This window comes from Peromyscus eremicus, chromosome 1 (assembly GCF_949786415.1).
Source record: "Peromyscus eremicus chromosome 1, PerEre_H2_v1, whole genome shotgun sequence".
Classification (NCBI taxonomy): Eukaryota; Metazoa; Chordata; class Mammalia; order Rodentia; family Cricetidae; genus Peromyscus; species Peromyscus eremicus.
This window is the reverse complement of record NC_081416.1, coordinates 67,006,470-67,024,389: the sequence shown is the minus strand read 5'-3', so window position 1 is coordinate 67,024,389 and position 17,920 is coordinate 67,006,470. Positions and strand designations below refer to the sequence as shown.

At 48.5% G+C, this 17,920-nt stretch overlaps 1 protein-coding gene across 1 annotated transcript in view; it reads left to right on the top strand.

The window, feature by feature from the left end:
• Ptpre (protein tyrosine phosphatase receptor type E) overlaps window positions 1–17,920 on the top strand; it is a 149,122-nt gene that overhangs the window by 95,192 nt on the left and 36,010 nt on the right. Inside the window, exon 3 of the mRNA XM_059265074.1 lies at window positions 11,815–11,933. Within this exon, the coding sequence (XP_059121057.1) occupies window positions 11,822–11,933 (112 nt within the window). The 5' untranslated portion in view covers window positions 11,815–11,821. The remainder of the gene's footprint in view (window positions 1–11,814; window positions 11,934–17,920) is intronic.

Genomic DNA, 17,920 nt, shown 5'->3' with positions numbered 1-17,920 from the left:
AAGACACTAAAATGCTCAAGGCTGTTCTCGTATCAAACCTCTCTGAGCTCAGCACCTCCCTAGATAGTAACATAACTTCTGCCTCCCCTTGGCTTGTGAGATCCAGACCAGCATCGCTTTGTGCCGAATAGTAATAGTTTCCAGTATCGCTGTCCACCCTCGCTTAGCAGCAAATAAAAAATCAGAACATCATTCTGTCCCCTGAGGCAGGACTGCTGAGTGCCCCAAGCCTTAGAAAGCCTTTTTTCCCCCGGCAGCCATCTGTTCCATCTGACCCTCGGCTCAGCTCAGGAGCCATGCAGGCATGCCTCCAACATGCCAGCCTTGGAAGAGCAGCACTTTATGTTCTAGGAGTGCCGCAAGGTTGAGGATACAAGCTTAGTCACCCTGGCTTCTCCAGCACCTAGTCTATTTAAGTGGGTGGGTGGGGGTGAGGCAGGAATATCTTGAACCCATTGAAATATTCTACGGGAGAGTGTCTCCCCCCAACCCTCCGGGTGGAGTAGAAACACTTAAAGGAAGCATGTTTGTCTTGACTTGTCAGTTAAACCAAACCCCTTCCATGATATGGGAAACACCTGTTGAACCAATGAACAAACAAATCTGGACAAATAAAAAATAATCTCTATTACTATCTGCTGGTCGCACTAAAAACCAGCATTTCTTTAAAAATGTATGAGCTCCGTGATGTCTCCCAGTGTGAGAGCAAGCCATTTTATGAAATTGGTGTGCATTTGCTATTAAAGAGGAGAGTCTCTACTTATTAATATTCCCAAAGGGTAGCTTTTGGGTTCGCTGCTGTGCTGCTGTTATAATTTTCTATAATTATATGGTGCTGATTGTAGTTTGCCAACAGAGCGTCAATAAAGTGAAATGTAACCCTGGAACTAACACGCTCACACCATCCCCACCCCCCATCCCCACCCTCATTCTCTCTTGCTCTGAGTCTGCAGCCTTCCCATTGTCTGGGCCCAGGGAGGCCAAGAGGACGTCCCCCTTGCAGCCCTGAGTCACGGAGACCAGAAGGAGTACAGAGCTGCCTTACAGCACTCAATTTGTGCAAATAGCAGGGAGGATCTCCGTTAGGGGACCTGTGGTGATGACCTAGAAGTGGAGAGAGAATCGGTTTGCGTTTCTTTGGTTTTGCTTTTTTATGGTGGTAGAGATTAAAGCTAGGGCCTTGCACGGTCTGGGCAAATGATCTACTAATTGAGCTACACACCCAGCCCATGCATGAGTCCTACCTTTGAGCAGCGCTAGGAGCCGGGGGCTGAAAGGAGCTTGTGAGAAGTCAGCCTTAGAGGGCAGAGCCGTCGGGAACCAGGACGTAGATCCTCTCTAGACACTGAATCTGCTGGCAGCTTCATCTGGGGGTTCCAAACTCTAGAACTCTCCAATCTGAGGAATTTCGCTCTAGGGGGGTGGGAGGGCTTGCTTTGTTTTGTTCAACTTTGGACACAGTCAATGCCATTCAATAGTTGAATGACTGCATATGAATGAATGAATGAATGAATGAATGAATGAATGAATGAATGAATGAATGGAGTAAGTGACTGAATACATCAATGCATGAATGAATGAAGCTAGCACAAACTGACTTGAATTGGACTAGAATGTGGCCCTGATTCTTCCATTCTCTAGATATGTGTCTTGGACCAAATAGATTGCGGTCTTTCTGGGTGGTGTTCACCTCAGCAGTAGAAAAGACCGTGGGGAGCACTTGGTTCCTCCAGGCATTGTGCACCAGGCAGGAAGGTGGTGAACTGGCGATGTTTCAGTCCTAGAAACAGGGGTGGGAGGCAGTGTGGCAAGGGAGGGCACTGGTTCCCTCACAGGCTGGTGTGGGCCAGACAGGTGAAGAACCCGGAGGAATTTTCCCGGTAGAGCAGAGAAAAGTCCCTGCTAGAGAATGTCCCAAGTGCAGACTGAGAGCTGCTGAGATGCCGAGGCAGGGAGGCTGCTGAGGCAGGGGTCCAGGGAAGATGCTGCAAAGGCAGATAGGGGAACTGCCCACCCTGGCCCCTCCCAGGATTCTCTCTGATCTCAACCCCTGAGCATGAGGAGGTGACTGCATTTGTTTTTCTTTTCAACACACTTGATTTCCCTCCACCCTGGTAGACTTAACCCCTTCCTTCCTGATACCCAAATGCATTGTCTCTAATCATTTGTTTTTATGACCAAAGCTATTGGAAACACACAGGTTCCAGCTTTCTGTGGGCAAGTGTGTTTCTGCATTTGATGCTAACATCTATGTGTGGAGCCACTATAAGAGGTTCTTGCTTAAGTTTTTAAGATTTTACATTAATTTGGAATATTTAAAAGGGTGCCATCCACATAAAGCTTGGAGACCTAGCCTTCTCTGAGGAGTTCAGGTGTGGCCTGCACCACTGTGTGTCCCAAAGTGATCCAACTTCACCCTGTTTCTTGCCGTCACACCCCCATCTGCCTCTTTACTTACAGCCTATGGCTGCTGCTCCACAGGTGGGCATGCAGGCTGGGCTTGGAACGGCTCTCCAAAGGCAAAGGGTACATGATGTTCCCTGGCATCCTCGCTGGAACTCCCACAGGCCATTGGGAAAGGGAGTTGGGGAGAGGGGAGGCCTGATTTTTATTTCCTGACTCCAAGCAACATTATTTCATAATTTCAAGTGAGATACCTCGTTCTCAGACACTCACCATGCCAAGTCGTGAGAGAATTTTAATTCAGTTTGGTCTTCCTTAATTTGCTGTGGATACACACGTTTTAATCTTCTTTTATTAAAAATAAATCCACCCTCCTCACTCGAGTCTCTTGTGTAAATATCTAATTAGGGCAGATGCGTGGCCTGGTCCAACGGGGGTGTGTCAATGTCCCTCAAGAAAGAACTGACTTCAAAGAACTGCCCCTGCCACGTGAGCAATGTTAATTGAGCCAAACAATGTCCATGAATTATTTATAACTGCTCCTCTGGTTATTTGGTGAGAAAAATCTGGTCCCAAATCTCAACTAAGAAAAGCCCTCTCTTCCTGCATTATAACTTCAGAGAAGCATTTTAGATCCTCTCTGGCACACCCAGCCGTGTGAGCATTGAACACATACAGCTTTTTTGGTGCCTGAGACGTCGTGAGGCCTGAACCTGCCCAAGTCCTGGAGCTCACCTGTGCAGCCTCTTTCCAAGTCAACCTGAGTGCTCCTGGGAAAGGGTATAGAATATATACTACACTACAGATGGTATTGAGGGCTGCAGTCTCCCCTTGCTCCCACACCCCATTTCATGCTGGACCAGCTGGGAAGGAGAAAGCCGGTCATTTTTCTGCTGCTGAGATGACCCCAGTCTGAGTGGCATATAGTTGGTGGTCAGTGCATCTGCAGGCATACATTTGCCTTACGTTTCCTTGGATGAGCATCACTCCTACACTATACCCTTTCTTAAGAAAGGAGGCATGGGAAACATGTGGCAAGCCCACTAAAGGTTTGGCGCAGCGCATCATCAAGGCAAGATAGCATCACAGTAATACATTCACACCAGTGGCATTAGGATAGCATCCTTTCTACCTGTCCCCTCTGCCCACTCAAGATACACAGAGAGCTGTGTTTCCCTAGCTGGGAGCTAGGATCCCAGGATGCTAATCTGTGAGCGAAAATGCATCATATTACAGAAACTACAAGTTCAAATCTGCTGACTAGAAGGGACCTGGACACCGACTTTGGTTTCTTTGTTTTTGAGACAGAGTTTCCTATAACTTAGACTAGCTTGGAACTCTGAATGTGCTATGTAGCCAAGGATGACCTTCAACTTCTGATGTTCTTGGTTACGGTGTGCCACGTGGCCACACTCCATCTTGTCTCATGCTGGAGATTAAACCCAGGGTCACATGAATGCTGCCAGCATTCTACCAACTGAGCTACATGTCCAATTTTTCACTACGTTCTGAAAGCATCTGCCTTTTAAAGGCAGAATTACACAGTAAGGGTAAAAATGCCCAGACCTCAAGCCTACGGTGTGATGGATTTTGACAAAAGCATGTGTCTCTTATCATCCAAACTCCCATCAAGAGGAGACACTGTTTCCCTGGGAACTTTGATGAGATGCTAATGTCACTGTCACAGGGGGGATAATGCTCATTTCTTCTCTGGAATAGAGTCCCTTCATATGCTTTCTAGCACTTTCTACTTCCAGTGGCCATGGGGGGCATAAGCTAGCCCATTGAGTCCTACGTGCGGACACAGATCTAAATTCTCCAGCCTGTTTCTGCTTGGGCTCAATTGGGAGGGAATCCCCATGCTGCTTCCTCGTGGTGCTGGGTTACTCGTGTACTTTCTTCCCACAGAGCCTTGCAGCAGGCAGGTAGATGGATGGTGTCTGTGCAGCAGCTTCTAGCTGTAAGCCACATCTCTGCCATCTTACAGATCTGTGCCGTCTGCCTCTTAAATCTCCTGTCTTTGTGGTCCAGTTAAAACAGATCTCACTGACACAACCAGGACCCATATTCTGTGGATCTGCAGATGGTTCTTGCTTCTTCTGAAGTTGAGGAGGGTTGGCTGAGACCTCTGTTGACTCCCATGTCCCAGGACAGTGGGTCTGACAGACAGCTGGGCAGGAGGTAGGGAGTGGTGAGATATGCCATCATAGCTGTAATTAGAGGCCCTTGCTGTCCTGGAGGAAGGCCTAACGCTGCCCCATGGTGATGGGGGGGTGGGGGTGGGAGAAGAAAGGAATGAAGGAAGAAAAAGGGAAAGAAAGGAAGGGGCAGGAGAGATGCTCGGTGGTTAGGAGATCTTACTCTTGTGATTGCAGAGGACTCCGTTTGGTCCCCAGCACCCCTGTTGGGTGGCTCACAGCCTCCTATAATTCCAGCTCCAGCGTATCAGATACCCTCTTCTGGCCTCCACACACGCATTTAGTGACTGGGCACTGGTAGAGCCCGGTGCCCAGGTGATTGGCACATTTGCTGAGGCAATTATCCTGAAACTGTAGAAGCTGATTTCAGCACAGAGAACATTAGTCTACCAAAATGCTTTCGAGTCTCCCCTGGAAGCAGTAATGGAAGTGTTGGTTTATTTATGGGTCTTGATCGAAGGGCATCACCAGCTGATTTATAGCCCAGATAAAGTCAAATAAAAGTCATGAGGGGAGGAAGCGATCTTTCCCTGACTCTGCCATTGAATGTGTCTGTCCCTATCCCCGGAGGGCTCCAAAACACTGCCCACATTGCACAGTTATCTCTTCCCCAGGGGCAGCTGCTCTATGAGGGGTGCTTTGTGAACAGGCTGCAAGATGTGTCCAGAAGGGAAATGGAACAGGACTGGCCTTGGCAGGCTTAGTGAAAATGAGGGAGCTGCCTCCCCTGGCTTCTTGTCCCTGAAAGTAGAACCCCATAAGCCCACTGAGTGTTCTTGGGGCTCTGACATAATGCAGGTTCAGAGACGAAGTTGTCAGCAGTGTGAGGGCCAGTGGCCCTGAAGAACCAGCACGTATTCATCTTGTCCCTCCGAACACACTGGGTCCCCAGCTCCAGATACCTGCTTCGTCATCTCCTGAAAACACTCCTACAACTTTACTGGGAGATACTGGGACTGAGCCTTTCTTGCCCCTCCAGGCACCCTGTAGGTAATCCAAGACCATGAGGTGGTCTCACAGAAGTACACGTTCAAGTGCAGAGAAGAGTTGACGAGAGAGCCCAGGCAGCAGGAGACAGATGGACAGCTGTCGTCAATGATCTAGTCAGGGTGTTCTGCACAGTGTGGAGGGTTGATATGGAGAAGAGCAGGGCATCCATGGTGGCTGATAAGGGGCCCAGGAGGCAAGTGAAATGCTGGAGCAGATTAAGAGTGAGGTAGCTGTTCAGGATAGTGGAGTGAACGAGGGGCTGGGGAAACAGAAGTGGATGGGAGCAAGACCATCATCCCTGCAAAGCCTTGCCTCGTGTGGTGGTAACTTCACAAGTAGTAGCATCGGGACACGCTTATTAATGTGAAGACACTGTAGTGGTGAGCATGAAAATAGTCACGGCATGAAACATTCCCTAAACACTCATGAAAGTCAGTGTCTAGCCCACAGGCTACGGGCAGTGATTGAGTCATAAGAGCTCTGATTCATCCGCTGATGGGCTCAAAATCTGATGGTGTTTGGGGTGCAGCTCTCCCTAAGTGTTTCCTCAGGCGTTTTGTCACAGTCATGAAGGGCTGGCTAGCACAGAGAGTAATCAGCCTTCCTTACCCAGTGGGTGGACATCACAGTCCAAATTTCCTTTATAGGAATTGACAATGCCTTCCTTTAGAGCCATGGACTTTTCTGACGGAGAAAGGGACAAAGACAGAGGGTGCTGAGGGCAGAGTCCTTGCCAGCCCTGTGACTTATCACTCATTTCTAAATCTGTGGGTATTCAACTTATTTTCTTCAGGGTTTTTTTTTTTTTTTTTACTTAATCACTAATATGTAGTTGGAAGATTTCCTGTGTCCCGGCCTACTGGTGGTCAGGACAAATCTCTCCTACTCATATCCCCTAAGTAAACACACAGAGGCTTATATTAATTATTAACTGCATGGCCATGGCTCAAGCTTTTTGTTAGCTAGTTTTTATATCTTAAATTAGCCCATTCATCTATGTATATCTCTACATGTTCCACACGTGGCTACCTGTGTCCCATTCATTACATGTTGCTCCTTGGGCGGTTCACTGGTGTCTCTCTGGGCCTTCTTCCTGTCTCTCTCTTTGAATTTCCCACCTGCCTCTAAGCTGCCTTGCCATAGGCCAAATGGCTTTATTTATCAACCAATCAGAGCAACATACAGAAAGACATTCCCCTATCACTAATATCCACTCACTAGTGAAAATTTGGGTTAAGTAAGACCAAAAAGTTATTCCAACAAATTACCTGCCTCTGTTTCCATGTAACTTTTCATGAAAGAGGGGTTGACTGTGACTTCCAGTCACTGGTCCTATGCAGCCCCTATTCGTTATAATTCTTTGTGACCCTCATTCACTGGTCTTGTGTGACCCCTCATTCACTGTTCTGTGTGGCTCCCACCCATGAGTTTTATGCACTCATGCAATCACCACTTGTAGATTTTCAGGGTCTTCCTGTCTTCTCAGGATGGGGAGTTTGGTTTTATTTTTTGTTTTGATTCCCTATGGGGAAAACCAAAATGTATCCCTGAGAGTCTGGCTACATGTGCCCCGTTTGGCCCCATGGAGAAAATGCTGTTAGCTCCCTGTTCTCTCAACCAGTGCCTAACTGGACTTGACCAGACACTTGCTGCTGGCTGATTCAATGAATCCAAACATGGTTTTACGGTCTGTGAAAATGTGCTACTGAGTGGGATCCTGTGGTTTCCAAGACCTGGTCTTGTTGTCTTGATGAAAGAGACTGAATTCTGACAGAAGAGACTCTTCACTTCTTACCCATCTTCAAGAGGGCCCAGGGAATAATTGGAATTATGCAAATTAGCATGCATCACATAGGGAGTTGAAATTGGTCTTTAACAGACCTGCTGACAGGCTCATGGGCTTACAGGTCCTTCCCAATAAGCTGAGTCGGGTGGTACTCATCTGCATCCATCTCTGCCCCCCTTCCCTGTCCTCCTCCTTCTCTCTATCTCTATCTGTCTATCTCTCCCTCACTTGCCCCCTCCCCTCCCTCTCTCCATTTTTTTTACCTCTCTTCTCCCCTCCTTCCTAGTGATCAGTACCTGATTGTCAACACGCTGTGCATCTTTACAAGCTCAGAATGATACCTGCCTCCAGCAGGTCAGCTCTTACCTATTCAGACAGCCAGTTCCCTGCCCAAACCCTGGAGGATATCTGCCAGGTGACCTACAGCCGTGGCGGAGACACCCACCACCACCCACCAAGACTCTCTCCCTCTTCCCTCTTCCCTGCCTGATTTTTTTTCTGCTTTTGCTTTTGCTTTTTTTTTCTCTACCTGAGGGCCCCTTTGGCAACCTCTTTTTAAAGATGTTTCCATGTTTGCATTTAGACATTCAATTACCTTTGCTCAAAAGCAATTAAGTTCCACCCTTCACCCACTGAGCTGAGGACTCCCTGTGAACATCTTTTCTGTTTTAATAAGCAAAGCCATCTTCAAAGAGGCAGGGTCACGTGGACACACCTGAAACATGCTGTGTCTGCAGATTTTAATGAATGGCTTTAAAAAAAATAATTGTTTAAATCTTTCATCCCTGTAAATATATTCACACCTAAAAGTTAGGAAAGGTTTGGGTTTTGTTTCTTTTGCCATTGAAAGGTATTACTTTACTTGAATTTTTGTCTTTTCCTGGATCATTAAAAAACAATTATCTTGCTGAAAGAGTCACCTTGTCCTGATTTTATGGAAGACGGGTATATGAAACAGATACTTGGGACTGGAGAAATGTCTCCATGGTTAAAAGCACACACTCCTTCTGCAGAGGACCCAATTTTGGTTCCCCAAACTCACAGGAAGTTGAGGGAAAAGGATCACAAGAGATCATAACTCCAGTTCCAGGGGATCTGACACCCTCACATGGCTTCCCAAGTCACCATGCTCACATGCATCACACACACAGACAACCAGGCCCTCAGCGCTTCGGTTTGGTGTCTGTATAAGGTGTGGTAAAGGCAGAAAGAGCCAAGCCTGGCAACTCTGCTGTGTTCCAAAAAGAGTGGCTTATGTCACCAGCCATCATTTTACAATGCTCCTGCCTTCCGTCCCAGATCTGGGCTTCCTAGGTCAAACTGCAGCCCACGGGTGCAAGGTGCCCAGCCTTAGCTGACTGGCACCCATGAGTGTACATCATCTGTACAGATGAGAGTGAAACACCTGTCCATTGTCACTCAAGTGTTTGAAGTCCTCCTATTTGAAGCTAAGGACTTCCTGCTGTGGGGATTTTTCACAGATCAAATTTAGCCTTCCCCCAGAACCTTCACTGTCCTGCCTAGCTAAGACCTCTGGGTAATGTGTGTGTGCCAAAGTGAAGGACAGTGGGAATGGGACAGTGGTTCTGAGAAAGATATCATGGCACCTCCCATGCCTTCATTCATGTTCCCTTGGTGTGGAGATGGACCCCCAGGAAGATGAGAGGGAGATGGTGGTCTTCACACTTGGTTGTCTATAAACCTATCACTCTCCAGGTGTGTAGAGTTCCAGTGTCCAGTACTGGACCCTCCTGTGATTCTAGTAACGTGGGTTGTTACTAGAAAGTGAGCCTGAGGGTGCAAGTCACTGGCTAACACGTTGTTCCACAGCCATCTCAATTCTTTAGCCCCAAACTTCCCACCCTTGCTCTTCAGTTCTCCCTAGGAAGCAGCTCCTGTGGGCTAAAACAATGATTGCATAACAGTGGGTCGTGCACAGCTTCCTCCAAGCCTCTGTGTCATCTCATTTGCTGAAGGTTCTGCTTGTGTGCTTCATTTCTGGGGAACTGCCACTGACACCCTGGTTGCACGGTCCCACCTCTGCAGCTTCTAAGGGGCAGCTGGGGCTGCCCTTGCGCTCCCCTTCCAGCTTCCGGAGGCTTCCCTGGTCATAGGCAGGACTTGGCTCAGCTTCGCCTGTCCAGATCCTCGCAGGTTACTCGAACTCTGCCGTGGGAAGTACTGGAAAAGAATTCAATGGAATAAGAAAGATGGCTTTATAATCCAATTGATAGATGGGTGGATTTTGAGTAGAGTAAAAATAAAGTCTGCTTTTCTGGGAATAGACTGCTTTGTTCATTCCAGCTCTGCAGACTGCACAAGCTCCGTGCCTCCTGTGCTTAGCACTTGGCAGGCACGCAGCAATACTAGTCAGCTACAAATCCTTGGAGTTCGGCATGGATTTAATTCCTCCTTCACACATTATCTCTGCACAGATTCGTGTCTGTGCTTACTAAGTAGCCTGCACAAGTTTTTGAGAGTAGATGGCCAGGGATCCTCCGACAGGTTGTCACTCGCCTTAGAATACAAGTGGGACAATAAAGAGACACCAGATGGCTGGACAGGTTTTGATGTCTGCACAGTTTATCTCCCTCTACTGGTCCCATCAGGAATTTCAGCTCCGGGAACTCGGAGACTGCCATAATCGGGGAAAGGAATTGAGCTTCATCCTCCTCCAGGGTGCTGCCCTAGCCTCCTCTTAGACCATTGAGTGCTTGATGAGGAAGGTTATTAATGCTTGGGATGAAGCACAATGTTTCACCCAGGAATTCTATGTCTCTGGAGTTGGATTAAGGCAATTAATAATTCCCAATCAATTACTCTGCAGTTTCCTCCAGCGTATGTAAAGCACCATGGCAGTGTTCAGTAACAGATCGGACAGAGAGAAGGCAGTGTGTGGCAATGTGTGTGGAGCTGCTGCCTGTCAAAGGAGAGCCTGGGCAGCGCGGACCCAGTTGAGGGTGTGTGTCCCCAGCAGTCCTGACCTCCGACGTGGGCTTTATAACCTTGCAGCCTAACTTTGCCCAGTCTCTCACCATCCAGGAGCCACTGGTTCACAAGCCTTGAGGGGTTACTGTGTACAGGACACACACGCAAACAGCAGCCCAGAGCAGGCGTGCACTCGAGCACAAAGCTGTTGGTGTCTGAGGCTCACCTGATAAGTCTGCCGTGTGCGTTTGGGAACCAGGAAGAGGAGAGGCCCCGTGTGGTGGTGGCTGCTGGCTTACTGTTCTGGGATGGTTTTTACAAAGTACCGGGGCTTGTTTCATCTTGGCAGTGCTGCCTACTGAGAAGCACCGGGTGTTGCTGCCATGCTCCTTCCATGTCTTCAGTGATTATAAACACTGGTGCCCCCAATGGAACAGCCTGAGGGCTAAGTGTCTACTGACATCAGTTCTGAGGTCTGGTCCTTTCACATCTCACACAGAGGCGTTGAGTAGCAAAATTTCTCTCTACAAGGATTGGACAGAGCCTCTGGGCTAGCTGTGGATGAGATTCCATGGACAAGGACTACGTATCTGCACTGGGCATGTGCCATTGCCTGCCTCCATTGGTCAGGAGTCCTCAAGCAAGGTTTTCTACACTCCAGGGTAGGCACCATCAATGTCACCTCTAATGATGGTTGGAGGTGCCTGGGAAAAATGGGGAGCCAAGTGTGAATCTGAGGTCACTGCCTGTGGGGTGGTCCTAGTATGAAAGAGATTTCTCTGTGTTGAACCCCTTGCCAATTGGATTGTCCCCTGCATCCATTCAACCCGGTAAACACTGAGCTCCTTCCTGAGGCTGTAACTGGCCCTGTGGAGTAGGAAGTTAGTACAGTCAGAGGCAAGGCCAGGAGGGGGCTGTTGAAATGGGCTGGGAGAGCACATAGCCACTGGATGGAAGAGGGTAGAGAAGGACCCTGAGGCTGGCCTCAAGCTGCTTGGCCAGGATCTCCTGAGCCACATCTGGAGGGAATGGATTTGGCCAGCCTAGTGTGAGGGGCCCAAGAAGCACACAGAAAGGCACTGGCATCTATTTACCCAAGATAGGACACCCACCATGGACACAACTTGGCCAGAGAATGGCTGTGGAAAGGAAGTGGGCGAGCAGTCGGTATTGGGGGACGTGCTATCTGGGGTGCCAGGTGACTCATGAAGATGCCTCTTGGCTAGCAGTATGGACAGAACTGGGGTCTGGTCCCCCTCCACTGGTTCACTCTCAGCAATGTGGGAGTTGTGAGCCATGTATCCTCTGGTTGAACCTGCAGATGACAGTGACTGTACCACCACAGTGTGGAGAAGACAAGAGACTGTGAAGTCAGCAGGCAGAGCTCTTGGTTTCCTTGAAACCTAGCATAAGTTTCTCTCTCATTTCTTCTTCCTCCCTATTGAGTGACAGCTGTGTCCAGGGCCTGTTACCCAGAAACACTCTGTTCAAGTCCTTATCTCTTTGCAGGTGTGCCATGGAGCCCTTCTGTCCACTCCTACTGGCAAGTTTTAGCTTGTCACTCGCCAGAGCTGGTAAAGGCAACGACACCACCCCAGCAGAGAGCAATTGGACCAGCACAACCGCAGGTAAGGACCCCTACCCTGACCCCAGCTGCCCCAGCTGCCTCACACACTGCCCAAGTACCCAGGACTGCTGGGGAAGAGAGTCCAGTGAATCTTCCAGTGTTACCAACTAGGAAGCTGGGTGTGTACCTATGACCAGAGCCATCTAAGTGTGTTCAAGGAGGCTGTCCCGCCTGCTGAGGGGGCTCTCAGTCTTGGTGGAAGAACGAGAGAATGGGAAAATCCAAAAGGGGCCATCAAGATGACCCAGGGGCAAAGCACCTGCTGTCAGGCCCGACACCCTGAGTTCCATCCCTGGAACCCACACAGTGGAAGGGAGAAAACTGACTCCTGCAGGTTGCCTTCTGACCTCTACACATAGACACTCACATTTAATTAGTTTAACAATAAATTCTGAAAAGTCTAACTGTAGAGCCCTGTTAGGACCAACTGTTACCAAACACTGACCAGTGGGTTGGGCAAATGTGAATATTGGGTTGATGGTTTATTGTGTAACTTTTCCTGAAGACACATGAGCAAACATCTATTTACCCAAGAGAGGACACCCATCACTGACCCAAGAAATGACTGCACCCATGTCTACCCTGACATGGTAGTTTCTTGGGGTTCCGTACAGAAGCATGTGTGACTCAGAGGCAGCTGCTTCACTGGAAAACCCACTCCAGCCTGGGTAACAGCTCACGAAAAGCTGCATCATTACAGCTTCCTGTGGAGTTTGTAGGCAGCGCCACTGAAGAGTCTCTGCACCCCTGGCAATTTGTCTATGGCTTGTAAAACCTCAGGAAAGGGCCTCATGGGTCTTACAGCTTTCTTAACGTTTTGTGAGCTCCCGACTCCCCCTCATGAGAATATGTTTTAACCTTGAGGAAATAACCGCACAACAGGCCTAATAATGGTGACTAAGAAATTACCGTTCTAATATGGTATAGTATTGGTATGTGGTGAGGTTTCTCTTATTTTTTTTTTTAAAGTCATTATTTTTAGAGGTGCATGAGGAGCATTTGTAGGTGTGTTGTGACTTCCAGGAGATGGAGTTGGAATGGACAGGGCTGCCTTGTCCCCATGAGAAAGTTAGGACAGATACACTCCAGGGCAGGGATGGGGGTTTTTGTGAGTCTAGCCCCTCACTTTGTAGTTTAAAGGACAAAGAAGAAGAAAAAGCACACTGGTGTCCATGTGACATCAAGGAGAAAGCTCAGGGACATTCCCAGTGACACAAGGTAGACACAAAGACCAGATGAGGTAGGCCAAGGTAGGACTCCACTGAGAGGAAATATCCAGGACCTGAAAAACGTGGGCAGGGAGAGTAGTGAACAGTCGTCGGCACCGAGGATGAGGACAGGAGGGTTCTTACTGGAGACAGAGAAATACTCTAATAAAAGTGTTATCTCAGCCAGAGCTTATTCACCATACATTAAAAACAGGTGCGTTTTCCAATATGTAAATTCATCTCAATTAAATGAGTAAATATTGTGCAAAGCCAAAGTGAGGAAGAGGATAAAGAAAGGGAGAGAAAAAAACAAGAGTGGGTCTTCTTAGCTCTCACTGCCTGGGTTCCATTCCATCTCAGCTACTTGTGAGCTGAGCCACCTGGAGGGACTTTCTGAACCCCTCTGTGCCTCCCTGCCCCAACTCATGAGGTCCAGGTAGTGGCAGCCCCGGCTCTTGGTTGGCAGTGCAGTGAGTATTCCAGAGACAAGCAAGCTGGACAGTCTTCAGAACACAGCAGCACTCCCCGGCATCGGCTTTGGCTGTCTGTGGTCAACAGGGAGCGAGCTCTGGATTCAGCTGCTGTTTCAATCCCCAACTCCCTCAGTGTGTGTGTGTGTGTGTGTGTGTGTGTGTGTGTGTGTGTGTGTGTGTGTTTAATGGCTTGTGCTGCACACAGGGAGAGCTAGGCTCGGGGCAGATGGGTGAGATCAGGATGAAGAGTTAGTTGACAGGGATTCCTGGCAGTGTGCCTTGGTGGTAAAGTCAAAATGAACCTGCAGTAGCAAAGGCTAGCCCCTGTCTCTGCACCTGCCTCATGCCCATCCCTCACTACATACTTGCTCTATTCTTGGTAGGGTGAGGCCTATCCACACTGGGGCAGACCTTCAGCTTTACTCAGTCTATGGATTCCAGTGTTAATCTCATCCAAAACTCCCCTATGACGGTTGTCTCTAAATGTCTTGGCAACCAGGCCCCGATCAAGTTTACACATGAAATTCAGCATCGTGCTTGGTCCTTGCAAGGCTTAAGGAAGACCCAGATTGTCAATATCCTTACAGAAACGCTTTTTAGAAAAAGTCAGTGGAAGTTGGTGCCATCCCCGTGGGTCAGCTTTCACCCCACTCAAGGGCTTTACAGGGTTTCCTGACCCTAGATAATATCCTCCGGAGACAGTGACCGCCCTCGGGGGAGGAAAGTGCCGCTGTCCAGTGGAGGCAAGCACCTGACTGAGAGCACTCTGGCTAAACTGTCTTCCTCCTTGCCCTGACACCCCAGGGGAAACTCTCAGCCACAGAAAAAACAACCCAGAAAGGGCAGTGCATGCCTCTCTACAGGTGACTTTCCACAGGCAGGTCCTCAACAGTGTCCTGCAGCCTAGGACATCCCAGGCCTGTCCCAAGGACCGTGACCTTCACAAACATTCACTGACGTCTTCCAACCCACTTCCCTAACTTCCTTCACCAGCACTAATTAGCTGACTATTGAGGGACACCTGGGAAATTGTCAGCATGTCCCTGTGAACATCTTGAAGCCCTGAGGACAGAGCATGCATCTCCCCACAGTAGCGGTAGGAATTGTCAGAGTCCATGACAGCCCTACAGGTGATACCTGACTCTCCCTCAGGGTGGCATCACAGTCCACGTCTAGGGCTTTCCGGTTCGTTTGAAAGCAAAATTTATTGGTTCATAACATTGTCGTGGGCAGGAAGTGTTACTTTCAGGAAGCGAGGGCTGTCACATGACCTCAGCACCCAGAACAGAAACAAATTCTGGTTAAGACTCTTCCGGGCCTCGGCACGCTTAACAACATCTGTGGTCCCACTATCAGGAGCTACGTAGGCCTCAACTTACACGACAGCTCCTTTGTCCTGAAACTTGGGAGGATATCCCAAGTGCTCTTTAAAAGATCTGGCCCCTGAAAAAGTACGAAGTATCTCTTGAGGGTTAGCACGTTGCCAAAATGTGTCAGAACAACAGGAAATGGCTTCTTTTCATCACTGGCCAAAATGAATTCAATATTCATCATGACGCATTTTCTTAGACAAAGAATTCATTATAAATATGTTAAAATTGTAAGGAAATGTTATCATCCATAATACATACAGGAAGAGTCCTGAAAAATTAACATGTAAAAGAGCACAGTAGGAAAATAGATGGTGTTCTGGTTTGCTTTGCTACTGCTGTGATAAACACCATGACCAAAAGCACCCCATGGAGGCACATCCTGATCATGGTCCATCATAAAGGGAAGTCAAGGCAGGAGCTCAAACAGGGACTAAAGCAGAAAAACCAAGAAGGAATGCTGCTTACAGGCTCACTCACTGGCCCATGCTCAAGACCCCCGACTTAGGGATGGTGCTACCTACAGTGGTCTGAGGTCTCCTATGTCAACTGATAATCAATAAAATGCCCCACTGACATGACTGTGGGCCCGTGTGAATCAGGCAATCCTCCAGATGATTCTGGGCTGTGTCACGTTGACAGCTGAAGATATTAGATGTCAAACACGGCCAGGGAAAAATCAAAGTATCTAATTAATTCCATTTTAATCATCATGCAAAGGAGCCAAACTCTCTGGAAATTAGAGAAAATCGAGCTAAAATGTTATTGTGTTTTTGCCTGACTAGAAGTGGAAGGATCATTAGTGTCCAGGAGAAAGTGGCTCCCTCATCAACCCCCGGTGAGCATGGATGTCAGATGCTTTGGGAGACCATCTGAAATTTTCCATTGTTGTTTGATAAGGTGTGTAGTGGACACAAGGTCCACTTTTAGGAGATGCCATACAGAAACCCTGGTGAGATAAAGTGTACAAGGTAGGTGCCGGAGAGAGGGCTCCGTGTTTAAGAGCACTTGTTGCTCTTCCGGAGGACCCAAGTTCAGTTCCCAGCACCCACATGGCCCTTTACAACTGACTGAAACTTCAGCTCCAAGAGATCAGACACCCTATTCTGGCCTACACAAGCACTTGCACACATGTGGTACAGACACACAAAGACAGGCACACATGCATGCACATGGGGAATAGCCTCAAATCCCCATGCAATCTGGGCCCATCCAAAGCGTAGGACTGCAAGCAGCTAGGACACAGAATGAAGAGGCTCCGCCCAGTGTGGCAGCTCTCCAGGGTCAATGAGACAGGTGAACTGGGGACCTGTTCAGAGCATGTTTCATCTGGTCGCTTCATACATACAGCATTAGTATTAGGATGTGTCATCAAGCGGGTGATTCTGCACAATCAGTAGTTTGGGTTTTTTCCTTCCTGAACAATTCATAAAATAACAGTACTTCCTGCAATCCATGCGATCTTGGATGACAGGAGGGAGTAGTGAGTCTATTTATTTACCAAACCTGCATGTTTATGAATGGAGCTTCTTGGGAGAAAGATGCATTCAGAACTTCATGTCAGGGAAACAAAGCAGTTGGCATGCTCACTCTGTCCACGCTACTTGGAATGCTTATCACAGGCCTCCGGCCCATGAAGCTTTGTGGATTCAAACCAAGAAAGTTCTCTAGTCCAGTCCTCCAGGGGCTGTGTTGTCTCTTCCCAGGGCATGGCTGCCCATGTCCTCCCTTCCCTCCTCTTCCTGCTTTACTCCAACTCTGCCTCCCCATGGGGACCCTTTAAAGATGTGGGATACCCCTCAGTGGAGGAGTACTATCTGTTTCAGATTGGTACAGAACTCCACAGGGTCTGGAAAGAGCTCCCCGCAGCTGGCCCATGCCCCTCTGCATGGGTCCCTCTCAACAGCAGATGAGTCACTGGGGGAACCTGTGTCCAGAGTGAAAAGTTCCAGGCCCCACCTTACACACAAACCATTGTCTTTCCAGGGTCAGGACCAGATGATACACACTTGCAGGTGTGCCCATGCCTAAAATCTACGTGAACACACATGTGCTCACTCACATGCTGTTGGGAAACCCGACAGCACTTTAGGGGAAAGGCTGAACCATCTAGAGAGACCCAGAGTCAGTGTGAACAGAAAGCAGAATGTGACTATGGGATATCCTCTGGGAGGACCTCATGCCACCCTGGATGGAACACCACTGGAGCGGAGGGGACACTGCCCTAGAATGTACAAGGGTTTATTTTCTCACCCATGTTGTTTATCAAAGTTAAATTGAAATCTAACCAACAACTTCATACTGACCAACAACTTCAAAATTTTTTACATGAATTATGGGTTTCTTCCTTTGCAATATTTGAGGCAAGAATTAGTCTGGACTCATCTTCCCATGGACTCTTGACACCCTGTAGCCAGAACAAGCCCCACATGCTTCCCTGTGTTCCATACCAGCTGTCCTGGCTTTGAATCTTCCTGCTGCCCTTGGAAAGTCTGTGAACTTCTGGTCCCAACCTCCTGCCTTCCTGGACAAACATCATTAGAAGTCACGGAAACCAATTTGAGTCACCTGTTCTGCCTGGTGTGACAACCTATCTATGCTTTGGGTCATCCAGCCCATGCCTTGTGGGATTCCCGTGTCTGTTATTGCAGCCTGTACTCCAAGAACATGGACATGGAGGCTGGCCCCCCAAATCTTTGACAAGGCCTGGGGGAGGATTGGCAGGGCCCACAGGCCCACTCTGTCTGTGACAGAGTGGACCTCGTGGCCAGCCAGTTTTGTAACGGCTCCTGCAGAGCAGAGGCTGAGCCAGAGGCTGACCTCTGGGCAATGCAGAAGTGGGCAGTTTCACCATGGTGACACACCAAGAAAAGATAGTGAGCATTCTTGGAAAAGAAGGAGGCAGCCCATGCTTTCTAATGGCCTTTGACCCAAAAT